Genomic DNA, 18,356 nt, shown 5'->3' with positions numbered 1-18,356 from the left:
AAGCATCTATGCAAAAACTAATACACCTCAAAGCAACCTTATGATAGGCCTAGAAACGCCCTTACATAAAATATTGAAAAAGATTTTATCTTCAATTGGTTCCATGCAACGAAAGTTTGACCAAAAATTACAATATTCACGTCGAAAAACAACAAATAGCCATAACTTTTTCAAATCTCAATCGATTTTTATGATATTTGGAGTGAAAGTCTCTTACTTGAATAGCATTCGAACCACCATGACATTTATAAGATTTGTTTTGAATTGAGCTGGAAATCTCAAAAAGAAACTCTTACCCCACTCGAACTTTTGCCCCACTTTACTCTATTGTACATTAATGGTTTATTCCATTCACTGAATGATACGTTTTCATCCGGGCACATTTACATTCCGTTGGAGATATTGCGTTTGATTCGACAACAACACTCGACACCCTGAAGTGGCATTACGTCTGCAGAGAGCTTCCGATTTAATGTTATAATTTACCTAGTTCAAATGCAGAATAAAATATGGGATTAGCTAGTTTCTGATGTATTCTGTTGTTTTTTCTTGATGAAAAAGCAGGGGGAAGGGTCAGGGGAAGGAGCTACGGTTTTCATATCAAAGATTACCGAACGTTCGGTAGTTTTGACAGCTGTGCACCAAACTGGAAATAACTGACAGTTCGGTAATCGGTTCGTTTACCGAAACGATTACCGAACGTTCAGCTGTTGAGATTTCGGTGAATACATACACACTTAATTTATTTCGCCGAGGCCGGCGAAAATAATTGCCGAGAACCCAACAGCTAAGATTTCGTTAAAAATCTCAGTAAAAGTTCAAAGTGCCGATCGAACTGCAAAATTTATAAATCAACCCAACTGTCAAACTTTGACGAAGAGATCGGTAATCCATTGCCGGAATTCTCGGTATACCTTTACCGAAATTTGGCGAAGCAATATTATTTTTCACTGGATGAATAGAATAATAAAAACAATGAATAATAAATAAAATTTTGATTATAAAACAAATTTATTATTCACATTTAAGGCCTGCACTACAAATGCATGAAATACCGCCACTCTGATAATCTCACTTTACCCTCAATATGAGATATATTATCCTGTTCGCGCTCATCACAGACGCGTCATCGCTAGTTGCCGCTCAATTGAAGCGTGTGGAGAGAGAGACGCTACCTATTGTGCCATTCATAGGCGCAGTGGAATATTCCACTGCCAGTCAGCGTGCAGCTTCTTCAGTTGGCGCCAATCCAACATCGCGCCAAACTGCGAAGGGAAGCATGAGCGGGAAATGAACGCTTTTTGTCTATCCGTACTGTGGGCCTATATAAGGCACACGCATTAGCATGTAAGATTTGTAGTTTGTATCGTTTCCCCCACCGAGTAGGCACGCTGCCTCTCGGTGGTAATAAATCAGTAGAAGAGTAGAAAGTGTTTCGCTTCTGTTCTCGTCGTCCGTCATTCGTAATAACACAACGTAGGGAAAGACGTCCTGGCCGAAACATGTTTCGTCCAGGGTTGACCAGGCCCTACGTTGTGATTTACTTTGGTCCCGGAGGGGCAGACGAATGACGACAACTTCTTCTATTACGGTGATTTATTGCCCACCACCGAGAGGCAGTGCTGCTCGGTGTTTCTGTTACAGATCAACTTACAACTAACTATCATCGGAACGGTGTCGCTTATATATGCGAGAGGTAGTACGGCTGAGAAATTGATATACAATAATGTGCTGCGCCGGCAAGCTAGCATCACGCAGCCCAACGCAAGAGCATCAAAGCAATTGGGCTGCTTGCTGCTAGCAGGGGCGAAAGTAGAGAAATTGAATGCACACTGCAGCGCTGCTGCTATTGCTGAGTGCGCCTAGCATTCGTCGAATGGGAGATGTCGTTGCGGTGAGCCCGAACATACTCCCGCCCGAAAACGAATGTTTTCAACTGTAGCTACGGCTCGGCGCGAACGACGACAGCTTGCTGTTGGCAGAGTGAGATGGTTCGTTCTCGACGATGGTGATGCGCAGACAGTTCAGGTAGCATTCTGGCTACATCGCCGGATCGCTTGGTTGATGGTGAACGGGATGATTTCGCTTCTCGTTGATTGATTTTGATGACAGTCGAGAAACGCTTGGACGGGATGATTTGCTTGATCAATTGATGACGCTCGGGTCCATTGATGACGAATTGATTGACGGATGATTGGATATGGGGATCCAGCGGGTGGACGTAGGGGTCCGGGATGAACGCTCTGGTTCGGCAAATCGACGCTTCGGCTTTGCACGCAGGGGTCCGACGAAGGGATACAGGGGTCGGGGGATCATCGTTTCGCTTCGCAAGTCGACTCTTCGGCCTTGCAGGTGGACGCAGGGGTCCGGATGGACGGCAGAGGTCCGGCGGGTGGACGCGAGGGTCCCAACAGGGTGACGGCGAGGTCCGGATGGACGGCAGAGGTCCGGCGGGTGGACGCGAGGGTCCCAACAGGGTGACGGCGAGGTCCGGATGGACGGCAATGGTCCGGCAAATGGACGCAAAGGTCCCACAGGTGAACACTACGGTTCGGATGGACGGCGATGGTCCAGGATGGACGCAGAGGTCCCAACAGGTGGACGCAGTGGTCCGATGCATGGACGGCAAAGGTCCGGCGGGTGGACGCTGGGTCCTACAGGCGAGGTCCGATTGGGCGACACTTCGACCCGGGGTGAGTTGTCCGTTGAAACAGTCCGTCACTCGTCGATCGGTCCTCCGGGGTGCCCGTTATCCTGGTCACGGCACCAATGTTTCGTCCAGGGTTGACCAGGCCCTACGTTGTGATTTACTTTGGTCCCGGAGGGGCAGACGAATGACGACAACTTCTTCTATTACGGTGATTTATTGCCCACCACCGAGAGGCAGTGCTCCTGCTCGGTGGGGGATACTCTTCTGTTACAGATCAACTTACAACTAACTATCATCGGAACGGTGTCGCTTATATATGCGAGAGGTAGTACGGCTGAGAAATTGATATACAATAATGTGCTGCGCCGGCAAGCTAGCATCACGCAGCCCAACGCAAGAGCATCAAAGCAATTGGGCTGCTTGCTGCTAGCAGGGGCGAAAGTAGAGAAATTGAATGCAAACTGCAGCGCTGCTGCTATTGCTGAGTGCGCCTAGCATTCGTCGAATGGGAGATGTCGTTGCGGTGAGCCCGAACATATCCTTTTCCATGTAAGTTGGATTTTGCCTGCTTCCTTTGCCATTTTCATCGTGCTTCATTAGTAACGAATTTCCTGAAAATGTAATAAAGCTAGCAATAGATGAATGCTGACTATACTGAACAGATGATCTGAATGCACAATTGTACGTAATAATCACAATATCCAGTGAATTACATGAATACTTACATGTTTATGTCCCCTGGAATGCTCCTTTCCACGTCTTAAACATTTCAAGCATATTTTGGGTTACGCAGCTTGGAGTTTTAGATTTTGACAGATGCGCTTTGCCGAAATTCAGTGAAAATTGTGGTTTGCCGATTGATGTCGCAAAATACATTACTGAATCTCAGTAATTGATCCAAATTACCGATATTCGTCAATTTGCATCTGTCAATATTGTTCATCTGTCAAAATTAAACGAGATTTCAGTAAAAATATGTTTTACGGACTGAAATCGTCATTCAGTTTTACCGAGATTAAATTCTACGATTAAGTGTGTACCGAACTCGGTGATCTGATCTACACGCTAAGGAAATAAAATACTAGATAAGTTAAAAACTACTCTAAAACCATATTCTATCTATTCACTCATTGTGATGCATATTAGCACATTAAGCTTTGGCTAGTATAAACGTATTTTATATCCGGTAATGATTTTTTGAAAATTATACATTTTTTGCATAAAGCTTCGTAATCCATGACATTGAATACAGTTAGCCATTTTTATTGGATTGTTGAAAACAAAAGCAAGAAAAAAGAAAACAAACGTTCTCTTTCACAAGTTACTCATTTATTTCTATATTTATCATGTTCAGATCCTGATTCGAGTTCACATTGCTGTCTATGCTATCCGTCAATGATTTGGGTGTTCATAATTATGAGTGAATATTTCCCGTTCCGATTTCTCCGAAGTCACTTATGTTTCCTGCACACCCGGAACAGATGAATATCTTAGTAATTCATTAAAAGATCATTTAAGAATTACCTCCTAGCTGTTCACAAAACCGTTTTTATTTTGCTGTTATTGCGATGTGTTTTAATAAAACCGCTTTGTGGCAACTCTCCTGCAATGGAAGTTCAAAAAAAATCTAATAAAGACGTGTACATTTGTGGCATTTTTAGTACAAACCTGAACGTCCTGGAGCGCGCAATTAAGCACAGGCATCTTTTTCACTAAACACATTCTTAGAAGTTAGGTTTTGTCAAAACTTTCCACGAAGAACTAGCTTAACTCAGCGGTAGATATTTTTCCCGCCGTTGCTTGTTTCCGCATCAGGTTTAAAAACTAAAATGAATCTGTTTAAGTCCAAAGAATAGGATCCAGTATTACATATGCTTAGTGAAATATTAATCACGGATATGCAGTACAATGTATAAAATATAATAATCCGGTGCATATTTTGTATGCATTATAAAGGATTATTATGAAAAATATCAAGGAGATATTAAAAGCCACACTAAATAGTATTTTTTTTATTTTCACCGTGTATAAGTGTGTATGGTTACATAACTTAACCGCCTATTCCCCACATTGTTATTTTCTCAGTTACCATCTATCAAACTGTAAACAACGTTTGCGGTAGGATAAGTTTATTGTTATTTTTGATTATGTACGAAATTGTTAACATATTGTAGCAAATTGTTATGGACACTACGGGAAATGGTACTAGTATGCATACAACCATGGTTCATGATTATGCGGATATGAGGGTGTCAAAAATGATCATTTTTGGCGTAATTAAATTTGTGAATAAACCCTTTCCAGCCAGAGCCACAACAAACACGCATAAAAAATCCAATGCGATAAATTTGCAAATTTTATGCGATGACCAAAAAATATTTTGTAGTTTTACATGTTCAACTAAAACAATTTAGGTAATTTCAGAAATTGTGCATTATTTGACTGCTAGTATTAATTTTCGAGGAAGATCATGCTCCTCCATAGCTTTGTAGAACCTAAACTACCGAGACTTTCATTACAGTGTTAATTTTCATGCCCGTTTTATCTGTAAATCTTCGCCTACACATACCAATTCATTTAACTGTTATGGGAAGTATGCCCTTCAACAGAAATTCAACATTCGTTTGCTCAGTAAAATATGCCACACACTTGGTTACCAATGGTTTAGCGAAAATTCGAACTTTCGATTTCGAGTGTCCATAAATTGGGACAAAATCGTGAACAAAAATAATATAATACTAATGGAAAATACTGATTGTACAAACACGGGTAGTCACAGAATAACTAAATTTTAGTAATTTATGACTATTTTCTGTCTGCCTCTCTTTCATCCTGCAGAGAATTTTATTCGTATTTGTCAATTCACCTGGGTTGAAGCATCGCTAAGCTTCAACCCAGATGAAATGATAGTTAGTGTGAAAATTCACAGCAGAATGAAAGAGAGGCAGATAGAAAGTAGTCATTAATGCATGAATAGCAAAAAAAACGCTTTGGCAAATTTTCCAAACAACAATTAAATCATAAATCATACGTTAACTGCTTCCAACATTGTGGCTTAATTGTGTTACTATAAATATATTTCAGTTTTGTACTGTATCGCTAACTACATCTACTGTATCGCTAACTGTTACCGTGTAGCTAATTGCCATCAATCAGTTCCATATAGTCCATATTTGGAAACTATGAATAAATCTGGAGCTCGATTTGAAAAGGTCGAATGTGACATTTTTGACTATCTGAGATAACTCTCCATGAAGTTTCTCAAACAAAATTCAATTCCTATTTCAAGCAAATAGCTCAAAAGTATTCAATATACGTATTAAGACACAAAATGAAATCCCCTTCAATAAACTATCGAACAAAACCATGAAAATACACTCGATTTATTGATTTATGATCATAAAAAAGCTTTCCGTCGATATAACATTGTTTGTTGTTCATTCGACCTAATCGATACGACCTAACGCTAGTCACCGCTGCACTTCGAACGGGTACGTTCAGACGTTTGACATCTGAAAATGTCCATACGTCAAAGTACGATCGGACTGATTGATGTCCAGTGAAGTACATACGACCCACCGTTGTGAACAAAAATAGAGAATAATTTCAAAGAATTTCTGAAGTTTTCTGCATGGAGGTATGTATTTCGTGAAGTTGGCAAACGATTTATGCGATCAGCGATGTTGCTCAGAGCAAATCCCCATCTGCGCTGAATGTCTACTGTAGAAAAAATGCAACGGAAGCGATTATGGATGGGTTTGTCGGATGGATAATGGATTCATTGTATATGTTATATCGTTGCAGGAACATTCATAAGGCATCATTAGTACTTCTGCAGTAATTAGAGTTACTGTGCACGTGCTGTAGCCTTAGGTGCAGGAGCCTCATTACTTGCAAGCGCACGGGAGCGCTGTACATTGTGAGACCTTTTTTGGTGCGCCTCATTTTTATTGAGATGTGTCTCACTGCGGTCGCATGCGCTCCGTCTCATGCGCTGTTTAAAATTCAGCACAACAATTGAAATGATTACAAAAGTTTTCAACGAGGATCGAAATTGGACACCAATCAGTCCGATCGTACTTTGACGTATGGACATTTTCAGATGTCAAACGTCTGAACGTACCCGTTCGAAGTGCAGCGGTGACTAGCGTTAGGTCGTATCGATTAGGTCGAATGAACAACAAACAATGTTATATCGACGGAAAGCTTTTTTATGATCATAAATCAATAAATTGAGTGTATTTGCATGGTTTTGTTCGATAGTTTATTGAAGGGGATTTCATTTTGTGTCTTAATACGTATATTGAACACTTTTGAGCTATTTGCTTGAAATAGGAATTGAATTTTGTTTGAGAAACTTCATGGAGAGTTATATCAGATAGTCAAAAATGACACATTCGACCCTTTCAAATCGAGCTCTAGAAATGGTTAACTGTGTTGAGCTAGCAGGTTTTGATTATGGGGGGATTTTGTAAACCCAAGATGAAAGAAAAAAGGTCGAATACGCGTTTTTTTAATTTTGGTGTTTTTGCTACATTGGACCTTATGCGCAATAGGACGAATGAACAAATTTTTACTATTCCTAATTTTTGTTAATTACGTCAAAGTGTCAATTTATTTTTTTATTTTATTAGAAATATGATATCGATATGATACTTTACCAGCATTATAAGCTGAATAGAATCTACCAAATGGTGAAATAAACGCGATTTTTTACTTTTGTTACTTACGACCTTTTCACATCGAGCTCCAGAAATCAACTACCGGGTACCCCCGTTGGTTTGACCACATTTAATCTGAACACTTTTTAATTTGTACCCCGCTAATTTGCACGTCGTTCAAATTAAAAATGGTTCAAACGTCATTTAGCTCATGGAACGGAGTAAAGTGAAATGGAACGCTGTGGAACGGAACGCAGAATCAAAACAAAACAGTTAAAGAGGTAACCAGATACACAATTCCAGGGTGACTAGATGTTCAAATTAAAAATGAACCCCGATGGTTTGCATGAGGTACCGTTCAAATTAGCGGGGGTGCACGGTATTTCTAAACTTACGTGGGTTATATAGGAAATGGTTACAATGGGTCACTGCACAAAAATCATCCTCTCTCTTTCACTCTACCATGAATTTTGTAAACAACAAGGCCAGTAAACGTCAAAATCCTATGCAAAATCAAAACTGTGCAGAGCCCCATTTGGCAAAACATTCAAATATGATTGCATACTGTTTAGTATCATGAAAAGTTGTCACACATACATTGAAGTTTTATGGTTTGATAGTAAACATACCGTACGCGGTATAGTTATATTGCACTTGTGTGCGTTTTGTGAAATCGGAGAAAATTTTTCACCAGTCAAACTGCCATATTTGTGTTCATTTCTGCGACTCGAGTGTCGAAGCTTATTTGGTAAGATATTTCATGTTAAATTGCTCAAAAACAACGTACTTAATTTGGTTTCTGTGTTTTCAGAAGTGAAAAAAGGAATGCATACTTCTTAGGACTTTAGAGTGGTGCTGCAACATATCTACAGGTAAGTGTTATTATTATTTTTCATCGAAGTCAGAGTTGACAATGTTCTTTTTCTTTTTAAGAGTTTCTGAAAGATGTTACAACAGCGCCGTAAGATCGTGGAACCAGAATATCATCCTCAATTCTGAATCTAGGCGCTGAATTCAATTAGTACCTGTTTCGCAACTTTCAGCGGAAGTTTCTAGAGTAGCCCACAGACAAAACACAATCGAGCTAAAGGTGGTGGTCGGAATCCTTACCGCTGATTAGGACGAGATCGACTATGATTGATTTTATATTGTTTAGCTTAGTAAATTCAATATTAATCTTTGAACATATTAATACAACATTTGTTCGTAGATACACGAATTGTCTTGTTTCATTATAATAGTATGGCATTGTTTTGATATACCGTTGACTACCTTTATCCAATAATTTCACAAATTGTAAACGTTTTTATTCAAAATATATTGTTTTTCAATTCTAGAACTATTTCTTTTGTGGTAGATTGAGTGAAAAATGGATAGTATGTCTACCATCTGATGAACGGTAAACGAAAAATTTTGTTCGATAAAATCGACGATTTCTTATGGTTACATAACTTAACCGCCTATTCCCCACATTGTTATTTGTCTGATTACTGTTTCCCATACTGGCAAAACAGTCTGTGGTACTGTGGGTATATTGTTATTCTGGATGTTGTTCGAAATGGTTCAGATATTGTTTGAAGTAGTTGTAGACAATATTGGAAACAGTGCTATTTTTTATTTCTGAGTGTACTGTGCCAAGCTTCCAAAATAACCAGCATCCTACCCCCCTCCTTAGCGGAAGCTTTTTTAGCTCTGTACACGACACGCCACCGCCGACAGAAAAGAGAAACGTCAAAATCTGCCATCGAAAAAGTTGCACCCGTCCCAGCAGAAGACCAGCAGCCAAGTAGAAGTGGAAAGCAGCAGTGGCAGTATCGCGAAGATTATCGTTTCAAGTGAAAAATATTGCCAATCAATTAGTGCAATCGGGTGTAATCTTTCGCAATTCGGTTGCATTGTGTAGTGTCCGTGGTTGCGGTGGTGAAAATTGTCAAGTTTTAAAGAGGAAAACCTGATTTTCGATCGCTGACTGTTCGGTCGTCTTATCGTGATTGTCTTTCTACGCCGTGATTACGCACTGCTGGGTCACACATTATAGGATAAGGAATCCTCTAGGAGGTGACCGCGACCTGAAAGTGTTGTTTTGAGAAGGTACTGCTGCTACTGGCTTCCCGTGTCAATTTCCTCAAAATCGTACCGCGGATGCAAAAATTGCAGTACAGGAATCGTGCAGGGGAAAGGAATTAGCTGCTCTATACTCACTACCTGACCTGCACCAGAAGCAAAAGAAAGAAAACGGAATCAAACGAATGTGTGGTTGTGTAAAGAGTGAGTTGTGATCGCATTTTATTGTGTTGAAATCAAACGGGCAAACAGAAGCAGCTGCTGGTTGCAGCGCCGAGACGCAAGAAATCCGTCGTAACCATCTTTCGGTGGAGATTGCAAGCCACTCAAAGAGGCCCCCTTCCCCTTTCGAATTGCTGGTTTCCGAACATAACAAATTATTAGGGGCGAAAGGCAATTTTGCAATAGTTGCCGAGTTGCGTGTGAGTGTGAAGAAAGAAGAAAATCGCTGTTCGGAATTTGTGTTTCTTGGAGGTGGCCGAGTGCGTAAGCTTAATTGAAGAGTGGGTTATGGAATTCCTCGGAGTGGCAGATCGTTGTTGATAAGGCCAGATTAGAAAGAGAGGAGATCCGTCTAAAGCCGAACCTCCAGCAGTTGGATTCCGGATCGCAGCAAAAAAATCCCAGCAAAATGGGTCTCCTGTTTGCCAAAATATGGAGTCTCTTTGGAAACGAAGGTAGGTTCTGCTCCCAAATAGATTGAAAGCGAAAAATCCTTGAACGGGAACCAGTTTTTGTTTGGTTCGATTTCGTCGTAGTGGTCGTCAGCTGACGTGAAGGCGGTCGAGACGCAAGAAGCTTAAGAAATGCAGGGCTGGTAGCAGGTCTTTTTTTAGGGATTTGGACAGTATTTTAATGCAAGTATCTGAAAAATTTCCATTTTCAATGGAAGCTCTCTATTTTAACTAAAACTAAAGCCACTTTTCCCTTATTCTGGTTCAAGTGAATACAAAAATCTAAAGGTTTTAGAACACGACCATTCAACAGATTCATCATTTTTTCTCAGATTCCTTGAGAAAAAGCTTAAAGAAATATCCCGATTATTTCTTCAGAGATTTCATTTTCCTCAGGGATTACTTTAACATAACATTTTTACGAAGAATAGGATTTTTTATTGAATATATTTTTTTGCGAACATCTGACACTGATAACGAAAATCTGATTCAGTAAAAACTGTATACCTAGTACCAAACCTATAGTACCTAATAAAGATAAACGAAGAGAATGATGATATTGGAATTAAGTAGCTTGATCACCAAACCTAATTTATAGAATTTGGCCACGTATATCAACCATTGTGTATATCTAACAGCATAACACACTGTTTGACAGAGATATACAAAATAGGTTTATAGATTCATTTACACTTTTTACTTGACGAAAGTGTAGAACTAGCCCTCGTGCGTTAAAATACACTCAAATAAAGCTTTAAAAAAAAAAAAAAAAAAATTTACACTTTTAGCTGATTCTTAAACTACGAACGGAAAAGTTACAAAGTATCTGAAAAATGATCAGTTTATTCAGAGCAAAATCGTTTCAAAATCACGTGAATCTGTTGGTAAATTAAGCAGTAGTGCGGCAACATTATTTCGTCTGTAAAGAGAAGCATAAGGGAAAAAATATGAAATTGATATAGAAGATAGAAATAAGCAGCAGAGCGCTACAACTAGATAACTCGAAATTTCGATTTTTAGAGTTCAATTTGTCGAAAAATAAATCTTAATTAAATCTGCCAGATATTCACACATAATTCAAAGTAAACAAACAAGTCAAAGATCACTTTTGAATCATATTCTCTGTGATTATCCATCACCTTGTGAAACGGTCAAACTTTCAACATTGAATAGTTCGAAATTTGGATTTTCGAGTTATCTAGGTAGTTAGTAAGGGGACGATAGTTTCACTAATAATGAAAAACTTACAAACGGGAAGAGACGAATGACATGTCAGTATCGTAGAGTGTTTCGAACGAGGAAGTTGCGCTGGAATTGCTCCTGTTGCATTTCGGCTGATCGAGTTAAAGCCTTTTGGATCGATAATACGAGTACGAGTATTAATATTATTATTAGCTAACAACTGTTTGATCAACGCATTCATGTAGTGCAAAAGTCTTCGTGATAAATCCAGTTATGCCAGAAAAGACATATTGGCTACAAAAATCTAAAGTACCGCATAAACAAACGAGCTTGTAACGTATTTCATTCCTTGAGTGAATCTCATTGAATCTGTAGGCAAACGACCACAAATAAAGTTGAAGGGCTTGTGGGAAATAGTGATTTTATTCCATGTGCTTAGAAAATCAACCATCGTGGTATACGTTTGTGACATGGATTTATAGTCATCAATGTTATCACTTCCATTAAAATCGTACCTTTTAGTATGCTAATTAGCTCTGTTTAATATGACTTCTGGTTCGAAAAAAAATTATTTCAAGACTAACAATTCAATAGGCCTCATCTCCAAAAAGTAAACAATGAGAAAAATGCAATCTTGTTTTGTCAAACAATAAATCAAATTTAAATTACGAATTTAAGCATTGTATGTTATTTTATCGTCCAGAAAGTCGATGGATAAACTGATTTATAGCCATGAATATTCATTACTATTAGTTTAGCAAAAAATCCTGCCAAAAAAACGAGTCAAAGGAAATGAGGCTTTTATTTCACCAAAAGATGTGCAGCCCTTTTCATTTGTGCCCATAGACGCCGGCCGACGCTGATGAGGCCTGTGAGTTGACGCCTTTGTTTACTCTAAAATGTGTTGAGGCCTTCTAGTTGTGGCTTGTTTTTTCATCATCTTCTGATGTGGCCTTTTGAAAATCATTCAAAATTGATGATGAAATAAGAAATTTGAAGTGTAGAAGAGTGTTAAGTGGTGAAGTAAAGTACATGGAGATCCCTACAGCAAGAGAAGATTCGTGCGGTCGATTAAATATGTGATTGATTGAACCCTTCGTCATCCATGAACATTATGTATGTGCTACGCGAGTTTGTCGTCGAGAAAATGTAAGGAAAATTGGTTCAATTGAAATAATATTGCAATTGAACGTTATTTTTCATGCAATTGAAACCAAATCGTGTTTTTTGTTGATAATTTGTGAAGTACAGACAGGCTGACACAGGTATTATTAGGTAGTATGATACAAAATACATCAGTCTACAGGAACCCGACGGAAAACTTGATAATGTTCGCCGTTTAGACAACCACTGTATAAAATAATACAAGGAGCAGTCGCTCCGTAGTATAACCTGCATCTACTTAGTGAATTTGGAACGTTTTTCGCAATCTACATTGCAATTTTGATGTTTGTTTAATAGGCCTCAACTCGGTTTCCGTCAGATATAGAAATGAGGCCTTTTGAGAAAAGGCCGCATTTGCGATGAATATCCTGGTTAGCGGAAAATGAGATAGGGCCTTTTAGAAAAATGTTATTTTTTCAACTTTTATGCATATTTTTAAATGACTATTGTATGTTTTAGTAAGAATAGGCTCTTATACACTAAAATCAGCAGAAAACCGATTTGTTTACATTTTGGACTTGAGGCCTTTTCAATTGTTGGTCTTGATTTGTATTCATTTCAATGAAAAGAACATATTTCGGAAACAACATGGTAATAACACTGGATGTATTCAATTGACATAATTGTTTCTGCCATTGAACATTTTTTTTTTATTTAAACTATTCGAAAGTATTTTCAAACACTAAATTGACAATACATACACTATAATTACAAAAATAATTTTTTGTTTCCATAACATTCTATTACCAGATTGCATGGCACTGATTAAAAACAAACTTAATTATGTACACACATCTTAGAGTTGATAGCAAATCTATGACCATACTTTGACAATTGAAGAAACCAATGATTTTTAGAGTGAATGGCATTTGAAAGCATTTAATGAATATGTCATGTTTCCGGAATTCTCGAGAATAAAGCTTCATTGAATACTGTAACTAAAGAAAAACAAAAAGAATCTACAAATAGAATCAGCTGGCAGACAGGGACATTCAATGAATTTAGTAATAGCTTAGGAAATCCAGTTGACATTTAAATTACTAAACATGATAATTGTTATTTGCCTAACGAGCCTAGTAATTTTATAAGAAATCAAATTAAACTTCATGTACTTAGAAACGAGTTCCAGAACAACACGGTACTAATATTAGATGAACATATTTGATTCTAAAATCACCTACATAGATTGAATTACTTATTATAGCGACTGATTACACTTATTAATGGAAAAATGACAACATAATTGTTGACAAGTCATTTCGTTTTCAATAGCTGCTGTTAGTGAAATAATCGATTGGTAACAAAAATTAAAAACAAAATAAGGTGTACTTAAAACATCATTCGATACCTGATTTAGTGATGGCGTTTCTTGGTGTAAAATAAGGTCATGAAGAACCGAATAGTACGGAGTAACCTTTCTGAGTAATATTAAAGAACTTTTCATCACAATTGAAATAGACGTAATTTCTTGGTTTACCAATGGTATGATATAATTTTATGTTGTACAAATTTTAGTAATGCTGAGTTACGAGATTTTAGAAAATTAAATCTCATAATACCAATACTGCCCATAACTGCATCACAGTCACATTCGACATTTTTGACAAATTGGAGTTAATACCATGAAGAGTCATCAAATGATAAATACTAGAGTGTCCATCCCGGGACATCCCGGGACAAAATATCCCGGGATTTAACAAATTTCGGGATTTCCCGTTTCCCGGGATTTTAGTTCTGAAATCCCGGGATTCCCGAAATGTACGTAAAATTTGATGGAAACCACTTAATTTCAATGAAAAACAATTACATTTTTCCTCACTATCAAGTCTTATTTAATAAGGTAAAAGAGCATCACGAAGAAAAGAATAAACGAGTAATCATTTTAATGAAAACATCGATTTACCAAGTAAGAAACATAGATTTTTATTATTCTAGTTGCAAAATTTCAATGCTTTTCTCTTAGCCAGTTTTATAATCCTAGGCTGAGAAAGCAAATTTGAAAGTACACCTTAACAAACTTCAGTCAAGAATTTTGGGTAATTAACTTTTGTATGATCTACTACAATACTTTCAATGGTCTTTAATCATTTCTTTGTTTTCAAAATTGCTTTAATTTCATGACTTAATTTTTTACCATACTTCTATTCATAAGTGTTATAAGAAATTCGAAAAATCCCTTAGCTGGGGTTGCACGTTATTAGTCCAGCTAAGTTTTGTTAAGTTAGTTTATCTTCTTATTCTTATTTCATCCATGATATGTGATTTATTATAATTTATTATATTATCTTGGACAGCTACATTATCTTTTTATTTGATTGAAAAAACAATGTATTGTTCAATTTGTACTTTAATTTCAACCAAAATACTAGTCTCATTGAAAATTTGAGAAATCCCGGGATCCCAGGATTTCCCGGGATAAACTTAAATTTTTGTCCCGAATCCAAGGCTGGTAGCGAGTCACTTTTTAGTGACTTGGTCACTTTTTTTAAGCCAGTCACTTTAAAGTCTCTGATCGAGCAAGTGGCAGGATAGGCTCGATGGACGACATTTCTTACAGATAGTAAAACATTTATTTCACATTCTTAATTTAACAAAGTGTACACTCAATCGGACTAGACTACGTTGTGCTATTGATTAACTATGTAATAGAATGATGCAGTAGTAGATGCTGTAGAGGAAGAGCTCAGAGCCGATCATACGGTTGGATGTGATGGTGATAGTTTGCCCAAACATACTCCCCGCCTTGAAGTATTGACTTCAACATAAGAATAAAAGATACACTCTAACATAGATCCTGCAAATGTTCGAACTGATGCAAGGTTCCGATAAGTTGATTTTCGTCGTCAGAGATTTCCGCTAGGGGCCCTTTACTGACGAGACTTCAAGCAACATGGTCGTCCTGTTTTCCGAACACGGCACCGATTGAAGGCTACGGGGGACGTAGAGTCCCGCCGAGGTACATTGTGTAACCTCGGAAAGAAACGCTGTTAGAAGCACTGCACACATTCACCTTCAATCGAAATCGTCCAAATACAGGATAATAAAGCGATCCTCTTCATCGGTTGCGGGAGCTGTCAACACGATCCGTTGATGATTCCATGGAGCTGTTATCCATTGTTCGCAAGTGATGAGGATTGTTCATTGGTGAAATGCTTCGTTATCTCACTATCCTACGTAGATTTGTCACACTGCAGGTCACGGCACCATTATGATCGAGCAAGTGGCAGGATAGGCTCGATGGACGACATTTCTTACAGATAGTAAAACATTTATTTCACATTCTTAATTTAACAAAGTGTACACTCAATCGGACTAGACTACGTTGTGCTATTGATTAACTATGTAATAGAATGATGCAGTAGTAGATGCTGTAGAGGAAGAGCTCAGAGCCGATCATACGGTTGGATGTGATGGTGATAGTTTGCCCAAACAGTCTCTTTTTTAAAGCCATTTCAACTAAAGTCACTTTTTTCCTCAAAAAGCCACTTTTTTCAACTGTTTTGAGCTAAATTTTTGGGACTAAATTGAACCGGCCTTTTTGATTTAGGCTCAATTTTAAGTTAGGTCATCACCAGAACAACTTCATGTCAGTATCAACATATCCAAGCAATTTTGATTGAAATATTATAAGCTTATTGATAATAACTACTTTAACAGCATAACTCAGAAGAACAGCCCATTAAGCCTATCGGCTTTATGCTAAATGTCCTTTCGGCCAAACTCATCTCTCATTAAACTTACTGCTGGAAAACTTCAATGTACCTCAGGCCTATGACAACCATTTGTTTTCTCTTAGTCGGCGTTCGAAGGACGCTTCTATGGTACATTGGTTTTAAGCAGTATTTCAGTCATATACGATCTTCTATCATCATTATTAATTTGGAATATTGATTAATGCATAAGTACCGTCAACGTACCAGTATCCGCTCATGTTCCAGTAGCCCGGTCACGAGTTCAAAAAGTAAGGTAATTTGAGTAAATACACAAAAAAATGTCCACAGTATGATTCTATTCGTCGATTTGAATTTTATAGCGGCTAAAGTTTTCAAATTTTTGTTGTGTAAACTTATCTTTTTTCAGTGTGAGCGGGCTACTGGAACATGAGCGGAAACTGGTGCACTGATGGTATTACATTTTACGTAATCTTGAACTAATTGCACAAAATATTGACCTTATTAGGTAGAAGCTTTAAAGTAGAATCTAATAAAGTTAAATAGAAAGTATTCTTCTGTGAATATTACATATGACGGAACTTGATCTATACGCTTATAATTTTCTAGGCTGAATCTACAATTCTTATCGACTTGAAGTCATGGAAAAGTTTTACACAGTTTACAAACAATTTTAGCGAAATGTCAAAGAAAATATTTCACGAGTATTCCAAATTCTTATTAAAATTTACAAAATAAAATACTTGGGTGATACAAAAAACACAAAATTTTGTAAAAGCTTATAAAAAAGGATTACCGTCGAACGGGGCTACTTTTGATTCCGAAGGCTACTTTGGACACTCACCTTTTGTATTTATTTGCAGCGTAAAAATTAATCTGAGCAATTTTGTGTCTTCAGCACTTTTATTATGCAATGTATGCTCTACCATTAGGCATGATTTTTTTTGGAACAACATCAACAATAACAGGATAAACAAGAAAACAGTCCAAATATATATTCACAAGCTATAAACCATTGGCTATGCAAACATTGTTTGAATTTTACCCATGTTGTGGAAACTTATTGGGAGCATCACAGAACTATCGAATCGTCATGTTTCATGAAAATTTTATGATTTGTTTTGCTTAAAGTTGTTGTTTTATTAAAATAATTGATCAAAGGTCTTATTTTTACGACTTTTATTTTATTATGATGTTTTGGTTTGTATATTTTACAATATAAAAAAAATTAAAATAAATGTTTGTTAAATTGAATAGACATAAAACACACATATTTCAATACGTACCAATGACAATTTCACAACATTATCTCTAAAAAAATATTCGCCGTAATATTTAACATGAATTTGCAGTACAAAACAACTGCATGCTTCAAATGCTTAAAATAAACTACTCTTAAGCGAGCTCTTAACTGCTAATAAGCTAAAAGCATATTACAAAAGCAAACTTACTTCTTTACGATCTTGCAAAAGTTTATTTCATAGATTGCGTTTTAAATGAACATTACTTACTGGTATTAGGTTAGTTACTGGTATTAATGTGATCCTCCTACATATCATTCATATAACAGTAAGAATAGAAAAAAAAACAGTTGTTTTACATAACTCATTAATTATCGCTGTACCTAGTAGTTACATCGTTCGTTTATGTCAACTTAAAAATCAAGCATTCGTAACTGATAGTTCCATTTAAGAGGAAGTTGAAAGTTTATGTTTCATAACTGAGAATAGTGAATGACATGTTTCGTTGAAATTTGTTATACATGTGTAACTGTTTCTAGCTTTGCAGTTTTCTAAATTATGTTTATTAATGGAAAACGTTCAATAACATCACAGTGGACAATAATCTATAGAATCAGTTTGACAGTTATAAGAAAAAATCATTTCATTATCAAATTGTGAAAATGTCCAAAGTAGCCCCTTTTTTGTCTTGAAGGACAAACCTTTTTCGCTATTCAAGCATTTTTGTTATTTCTTGATGGATTTGCCTCATATTTTGGACATTTGTTACGTACATACACAACTTAAATATAGGCAAGAATTATCAATGTCTATCCATAATTCTAAGAGTTACAAATCCTCAAAGTTATAGAATGTGGAAATAATGTCAAAAGAAGCCCCGTTTGACGGTATCTAAATAAATGTTATTTTTTCCGTTTAAAAAAACGTAAAGGCAATATCTTGAAATTTTGGAAGTACAATGAAAATTGCCAAATATGATACTCAACTAGACCTACTACCTGCAGTAGATCATATTGAATATTCCCTATCATGTTGGATATTGATCGTAA

The 18,356-nt window shown here is 37.1% G+C and overlaps 1 protein-coding gene across 1 annotated transcript in view; it reads left to right on the top strand.

The window, feature by feature from the left end:
* Positions 1-9,062: 9,062 nt before the first annotated feature.
* Positions 9,063-18,356, top strand: part of LOC5578574 (ADP-ribosylation factor-like protein 5B) — a 62,898-nt gene continuing 53,604 nt past the window's right edge. Inside the window, exon 1 of the mRNA XM_001663915.2 lies at positions 9,063-10,052. Within this exon, the coding sequence (XP_001663965.1) occupies positions 10,007-10,052 (46 nt within the window). The 5' untranslated portion in view covers positions 9,063-10,006. The remainder of the gene's footprint in view (positions 10,053-18,356) is intronic.

This window comes from Aedes aegypti, chromosome 3, assembly GCF_002204515.2.
Source record: "Aedes aegypti strain LVP_AGWG chromosome 3, AaegL5.0 Primary Assembly, whole genome shotgun sequence".
NCBI classification, from domain to species: Eukaryota; Metazoa; Arthropoda; class Insecta; order Diptera; family Culicidae; genus Aedes; species Aedes aegypti.
The sequence above is the reverse complement of the archived record's forward strand: the minus strand, read 5'-3'. Positions and strand labels throughout refer to the sequence as shown.